General features: G+C 58.0%; 1 protein-coding gene across 3 annotated transcripts in view; it reads right to left on the bottom strand.

Annotated features, from left to right (window-relative positions):
- Positions 1–514: 514 nt before the first annotated feature.
- Positions 515–7534, bottom strand: part of TNFRSF1B (TNF receptor superfamily member 1B) — a 34190-nt gene continuing 27170 nt past the window's right edge. For 2 of the 3 annotated variants that reach the window (XM_081817504.1, XM_081817501.1), the window contains 2 exons: positions 5124–5331; positions 515–2547 (listed from right to left, as the gene is read on the bottom strand). In XM_081817504.1, coding sequence (XP_081673630.1) covers positions 2264–2547; positions 5124–5331 — 492 coding nt within the window. In that variant the 3' untranslated portion in view covers positions 515–2263. The remainder of the gene's footprint in view (positions 2548–5123; positions 5332–7534) is intronic. The other variant, XM_081817502.1, reaches the window with a different exon arrangement.

The raw sequence follows: 7534 nt of genomic DNA, 5'->3' as shown, positions 1-7534 counted from the left end.
CTCTCTCCCCTCCTGGCCTTTACAGGAACTCCCTTTGCCTGCAGTCGTTCTGCAAAACTGCCCCTCACACCCGGAACCATCCCCTGGCTGTGCCCGCGGGGCCCTCCTCCGTACTCCCGGAGCTGCCCCCCACCCCCACGCTCCTCTGAGGACGCTGTGATGGGCCTCGCAGGTGTCACCAGACTGGAGGCTCCTGGAGGCCAGAGTCTCATTCCCCTAAGTGAGGAGGGGGGCTGCATGTGAACAAGCAGATCTGCAGAGACCCCAGTTCACCCCAGGAGCCGATGACACTGAGTGACAGGGCCTGTGATGAGGGTGATTCCGGGCCTGCGGGAGTGGCCAGGCTCTCAGCAAGTGCAGCTGTACTTCTGGGGAGCTTCTGGAGTCCAGGGACAGCACTGGCCAGCCAGTCCAGTGGCCAGGACTCCATCTCCCCCTACACATTGGTGGCCGGCAAGTGGGACCACGGACAAACCCCAGCTCAGACCCAAAGCCAGAACCAGGAGTCAATGTGTAAAACAAACGAAAGGTTTATTTAGAAGCAGGAATGCTGTCCAGTATATACAGTACAAACTCTGTCTTGGGATCAACACAGGCCTGGGAACTGAGGCCACATCCAGAAAGGGCCTCCTTCCAATTCAGAGCAGCCCTGGGAAAGAGCAGTGAGGCTGAGGTCCTCCCAGGGCGGTCCACCAGGGGGCAGACACGCTCCATCGCCACACGGCGTCCAACGCGGGCAGAGCCCGCAGGTGGAGACCCCCGCCAGGCCAGGTCGTGGGACATCCTGACTCCAAGGGAATCCTGATTTCAGGGAAGCTTTTACTTTCTCTTCATGGTAAAGGCTGGACTCTCCTACCCTCCAAGAGTTCAGCTGCCAAGGTCCAAGTCCAGTGGACTTTTTCAACAAGGGATCCAAGTACCTGGGACCCAACTGGCTTCTCCAGGAGTCCCCTCTTCCTTCCAGAAGCCGGTCCAGGCTGCACTCGTCCATGGTCCGCAGGACTCGGGCATGCGTTTGGGGGAAGCGGAATGACTCTTTAATGGAAAAGAATCCTTGACAAAACTGCTCATTCCAGCTGCCTCGGGCAGGCCATTCAACCCAGCAACATGGCTACCCAGACCGGCAGCACACGACAGACACACGGACACGAGACTGGCTCTCAGCAGCCCACGTCCACTTGAGATCACGGCAAGCACAATACCCAAGTGGCCCCGTGGTTTCCCTGGGGCCTGGGACTCCAGGCGGGGGGTGGGGGTTGAGGGGCAGAGGAGCACCTCCTCGGGAGGCAGAGGAAGGTCCAGGCTGAGGTAGGAGGAGAGATGGCTGAGGGCCTCAGTCGTCCCCAGTTCCTGAAATTCCCTGATAGGAGGTGTGGCCTCGCAACGGACACCCCAAACCTGGAGGGAGGGAGGAGGGGCCCGAGCTGTAGGTAAATTGGAGTGAAGGTCAAAAGCAGAGAACAGCGCACTCTGAGTTTCGCTTTGTCCTTTCGTTGGCTTGTTTGCCTGCGTGGTGTTTTTTTTGTTTCGTTTGTTTTTTAATTGCCCCACGTTAAAGTTGGCAGATTTTCGGCTAGAGGTTTGCCGTCTTGCCCGGACTGCAGGACTCACGCAGGTTGCTGGCTGGGCCCGCTGGTTTTCCCACCATTGTGCAAGAGGTGAAGCTGGTAGGAATGGATCTGGAGGTGGTACCAGCTAACGGGGGGGCGGGGGGACCCCTGCTGCCATCGCAGCCCCCTCCCTGCCCAGAACCATCTGATCAATGACACCCCCCACCCCAGCCCGGCCCCCGCTGGGACCATCCTGTAGTCTCGGCATTCAGGCTCAAGCACTGCCCCTTTCTCCACTGCCCCTTCTCCGTGGATGACTCACGCAGCGTCCCTCCTCCCCTGCAGGCCCCACTGGAAGGCAGGATGCTGGGGCCTCCCAGGAAGCCTGAGCTGGGTAGAGCCCAGCGATCAGAAACAAAATAAGGGCTCACAGGGCCAGCTGGGGGGCGGCTCTCAGAGCGGCAGGGGCTGGCTCCAGGCCAGCCAGCACGGCCGGGTCCAGCTAGCCTTCTGAGAAGGACGCACACCGTGACAAGAGCAGTTTTCCACCATTCTCCCCGCCTCGCCCTTCTGCCAGCAGACAAGAAAGGCTGAGGCTGTGGGGGCCACGAAAGGAATGTGGCTCAGAAAGAGCCAGAGTCCTGCAGGGTGGGGGGCCTAGAAGGACCAAGGAACAGCCCACCTCGGCTGAGACCCGACTCATGCCAGTCTGGCTAACTGGACTTCATCCCAGCGTCAGGCACACCAAGGGGCAGGGGCTTGTCCTCTGAGGTCTCCAGCAGAGTCTCTGGAGCCCCTGGCTGGGACTGAAAAGGGCATTCTTCCTTGGAGAAGGGGACCTGCTCGTCATCTGGGGAGCCGGAGGGGCTGGCGTCCACGTCCCCCGTCGTGTAGCTGGCCCGCGAGGCACACTGAGCACCGTGGTCGGAACCACTGCACACATTCACGATGCAGGTGACGTTGACCTGGGTCCCGTGGCCACCAGAGGAAGGCTCTGCTGAACAGAAGATGGGGGAGGGCGGTCAGTTGGGAGTGGGGGTGGGGGGTCCTGGAGTGGAGGAAGGTCTTCCTGGTCTGTCTGCTGCCCGAGACACATTAAGACAAAAGGGTCAAGAGGAGCGCCCGGCCAAGAGCCTAGATAGAGGCCATGGTTCTAGCCCAGCTCTGCTATGTAACCTCGGGCAAGTCACTTAACCTTCACATGTCCGTTTCCTCATCTGTCAAATAATTTCTAGCTCAACTCACCCCATAGATGGGAGGAGCCAGTTACACAAAGCAGGTGAAGGTTCTCGGAGGACCAAACACACTCCCCGCAAAGAATCAGAGAAGTGAGCAGAGACAGGAAGTATACGTTACAGAACACTGGTCAAGCAACCAGGGGGAGTTCCCTTCCCGTAGCTGCAGGAAGCCTCGGCAGCCCTGGCCGGACTAACCAGGAAAAGGCCGGACTCCTCCGTCAGCGGCCCCTTATCTGCTGGCCACCAAGTCAACATCAAAGGGTTTGGAAATTGCTCCCTTATGGAGAAGAAACATTGACTGTGACGTTGTCTTCCTTCGCAACAACTCTGTTTCCTCCGCGCAGGGCTGCCTCTGTGATTTCATAAATCTGGGATTCCAGAATGGGGTGGGTGATGGATTGGCCTCATCACTGAGGCCAGGATGCCTGGGGCGGGTTCATGCCCACCCTCACGCCCGGTCCAGTGGGCACCTGCGTTTCCTAACTAGTTGGTGAGGGACTGAATGCTGGATGAGCCGAGGAGCTAAGTGTAAGGGGCTGGATGCACGCTAGCCCCTCTAAGAGGGAGAGCTGCTCCTGCTGTCACTGGGGGACTTGCCCGGTACCCAAACATGCGTGGCGTCTGGGGTGCACGGGGAGGGCTGGACGTTTGTTTCCAACTCCAGGGAAGCCTGAAAGCAGGATGGAGCCAGCGAGCTGCTCTGCTCAGAACAGCCCCAAAGAGGCCGAGGGAGGGAGGGCTGAACTCATGGGGCCAGAAGGAAATTTCCACCCTGAGCCCCCACGGCACCTAAATGTCACTCAGTCACCGTGGCCTTTGCACATGGTGAATGAGACACTGCGGGGGCGGATGGGGGACCACGGATGGGGGACCACGAGGGGGCACAGCCATGTGTTCCCACAGTAGAGAGAGGAGTTGGGGTGGGAGGAGAGAGGGGGAGAGCAGAGGTGACACCAGAGAGTCGGGTGGGACAGAGAGCAGGGGGCGGAGGGCAGAAGGGGTGGGCAGCCATGGTCAAGGGTCCACGTCTGGGCCAAGGAGGAAGGCGCACCAGGATGACCATGGAAGAGATGTGGCTACGAAAGCAGAAAGATGAATCCCAGAGATGGGCAAAGACCAAAAGTTTATATTTGGAGTTCCGTTCACTCATTCAACAAAGGTTTAGGACCACAGGCTACGTCCCTTCCTGGGGGAGCTCTCAGGCTGGGGTGGGGACACCGACAAGACATCAGAATGATGAGGGCAGGCTACAGCGGGGGACACAGAGGTGGGGCACCTCAGTGCAGGTGGCAGTCAGGGAGGGAGCAGTCCTAGAAGCAGGTGACAGGTAGGAAAAGATGTTGTAGCCCTGCCAAGGAGAGGCCATGCTTATCTCCAGACGAGGAAACTGAGGCTGAGTTAAGGAGCCTGTCACTACAAGATATACCCAAGGGAGCCTCAGGCTTTCTGGGCGGACCCCGGCAGGGCCTCCCTCCAATGTGGGCACTGAAGCTTCTCACCACGGGTGACCCCATCACAGACCAGGCCCAGGGCAAAATGCATTCTGTGTAAATGGGGTCTCGGCTTCTCCAGAACCCACGAGGTCCCCACAATCCTGATGCCTCAGGCCCAAAGGGACTGGGCAATGGGCCACAGTGAGTGGAGCCCTGAAGATACCCATTTATTCATCCAGCTTTCTACCCAGGGCTCTGGAGCCTGAGAGCCCAGGGGGTATTCCTGGCTCTTCTGTTTACTAGCTATGTGCCCTTGAACAAACTCTTCAACCTCTCTGGGCCTCAGTGTCCTCATCTGTAAAATATAATAGGTTTTAATATGAGAATGTTATAATATTTAATATTATGTAATAATTTATATAACATATATACACAAAATATACATATTGTATATATGTGTGTTATATATAACATATAACATATATAATACATAATATATGTTATATATTATATAACATATAACATTATATATCACTGTGTGATAATATATTATTATATATTTACATATTATAACATACAGGAAAACTCCCTTCCTGGATATCGGGGACTCAAAGGACAAGCTGGGATTGCCTAGAAGGAAAGGTGTTCCTGGGGAAAGAACCCTCATGGGCAAAGGTGGGCAGGATTTGGTGGGTTCAGAGAAATGAAAGAGGTTTGTGGCTCCGTGTTGCACCCAAGGGGGGGTAGGGAGACGCGGCTGGGTAGTCACGAGCTGTTCCGATGCCCTGCTGGGAGCTCAGGCCTGGCCCTGTAGGGGAGACCCGGGAGGAGCCAGCCAAGACAGAAACCAGGAAGAAACAGAAAGCAGGGGGAAGGAAGCCAGGTGGGCTCCCGCCTCTCACCTGAGCTGCTGGAGCTGGCGCGGGCCTCCCCGGACCCACTGGCCTTCTCCGCGCCTGCTGCCGGCGGCTGGGTCCTGGCAGGCGCCCTCCCATCTGCGGTGCTGGCTGAGCTCTCCAGGGAGCTGCTGCTGGAGCTGGGGGCGGTGGTCAGCAGGTGCTGTTGCTCGGGGCCCGGGGTGCCTCGGGCCTTATCAGCAGGCCCGTGAGGCTGGAGGGGCAGGAGAGGACGGAGAGCGGTCAGCCGGTCGGCCTGTTTCCTCTTCCTTCCTTCCCACACCAGGCGCACCCCGTTACATCAGCGCTGCGGTTTACACCACACTCCTGCCCACGCGGCACGTTCTCCCCACGCTCGGGGCTTTCAGGACGGTGGGATTCTGCATGGTTTCTGTGATTAGCCTCTGGCTGGTCTACCCGAGTGTGAGCCCTGAGAGGGTGGGGGCCGTGTGGCCCTGTTCACCAAATAGTCCCGGGTGGGGGGGCAGGCCTTTCATCCTCATTTTGCATCAGGAAACAGAGGCCCAGAGAAGGCGAGTAACTTTCCTAAGGCCACTTCATCAGCACAGGGTGATGTGGCCCAGCCTAGCAGCCGACAGCATGGGCTCTGGACCCACAAGACCATGTGGGTACAAATCATGACTCCATCGCTTACTTAGCTGTGTGACCTTGGACAAGTTACCTAACCTTTCTGTGCCTCCTTTCTTTCCTCTATCAGGGGAGCATTAAAAACCGACCTCCTAGGGTTGTTGTAAGATTAAATGGCTGAATATTTGTCAAGTGCTCAGAACAATGCCTGTTCCAGAGTAAGCACCACACACCGGTGGGTTTGTTACATGAAAAAGGAGACAGAAGGGCCCACGTTCTCATTTGCTGCCCTGCGCAGGACGCGAGGGTCCCGGCTGGGATGGGAACCAAGGCAAATGAAGGGCTGGGGGGATGCAGCCTAGGACAGAAGGGGGAGGTGAGGGTCAAGACGGCAGGCCTTTGCAATAGGGATGGGGGCGTGTCGGCCCCCCCTCCCCAGGGAAGGCTGTGACCCCTTGGCCTCACTCCTGCTCCCCAGGGAGCAACAATTTCAAGTGTGCTCTGGCCAATCACCACAGCCCCCCAGGCCTGAGCCCCGCCTATGACGGCTTCTCCCACAGATGAGCCTGCCCCAGCCCTCAATTCCCTGAGGTCGGCCCACTGTCATCAGGACTGAAGGATCTATTTTACAAGCTGTCCCTTGAGGCCACCCAGTCCCAGGGAGGGTGAGTCCCCAGCTCCCTGTCACACGGCTGGTCTGGTCTGTGGCAGAGGCACAATAAAGCCCAGAAGTAGCAGAGAGATGCTGCCTTCCCTCGGCGTCCTGCCTCCCTGGGTTATGGTCCCCAGCTTTGGAGAGATGGAGGGCATTTCAAGTTCAGGCTGAACCTTTGGCCCTTGGATGGCACTCCTACCCCTGCTCCAAGCTTGGACAGGCAGGAGAAGGTGGGACAGGAGGAGCATCCAAATGTCATTTCTCACTACCCCCAAAGAAGGGGCTTTTGGGGCCAGTATCCTGCTTCTCTGCTCGTGGCTAGGGCTGGACAGAACAGAAACCCCCAAAGGTCACAGTCCGCCTCCTTCCTCCAAAGCCACAGTTTCAAAGTTCAAGTAGGCTCTGAGTGGGGAAGATGCATCCTGAGTTCTGTTGCTTGGGCTGGGAGGGGAGTACTGAGGAGGCTCACTCAAAAAAACCAGGATTCCAGACAGCCAGCCCCCATCACAGCCCAGCCCCACCATGGGCAGAAGCTAAGACCCTGGCAGAGCCACCAGCTGGGTCCTCCAGATTCCCACAGCTTCCATGTCTGTCTGTGTGCGCGTGTGCTCATGACGCCCACACATCTGTACGTACAGGGGTGGGGGCGGGGGTGTGAAGTGTGCCCACGCACCTGTCTGCAGGGGGGTACACATCTGTGAGTGGTGCAGTTACTGTGCGTGCTGGGGCTGGGGAAGAGAGGCCCTCCTAGGCTGGTGTCTCAGGCCACTCGCATTAGCTGTGTGACCTTGGGAAAGTTACTTAACTCCTCTGAGCCCAAATATCCTCGGCAAGACAACTGGGGCAATAATCCTACTGCCTGGGTCGTAGTCTGGTTGTGAGACTCAGCCATGCTCAGAACTGTGCCTGGCACACGCTCAGCGCCTCACAAACGTGAGCCCACGCAGCAGTGCATCCGTGGAGTGACTGCGGGCGAGCTCACACATGTGGGTATGCCGGCCTCTTCCAGACGAAGGGAAGTCACTGTCCCGCCATGCCTTGGGGTTTACCTCTGCAGCACGAGGGGGCAGGAGGCGCTGGGTCTCCACTCTCTCCACCCCAGCAGCCCCGGGGCTGGAGCCTGACCAGGCAGCCTCCTCGCAGGGACAGCCGAGGAAGAACGGGGCTACGCGTG

Source organism: Leptonychotes weddellii, chromosome 4 (genome assembly GCF_054177405.1).
Source record: "Leptonychotes weddellii isolate Sample4059 chromosome 4, ASM5417740v2, whole genome shotgun sequence".
In the NCBI taxonomy this organism is placed as follows: Eukaryota; Metazoa; Chordata; class Mammalia; order Carnivora; family Phocidae; genus Leptonychotes; species Leptonychotes weddellii.
The sequence above is the reverse complement of the archived record's forward strand: the minus strand, read 5'-3'. Positions and strand labels throughout refer to the sequence as shown.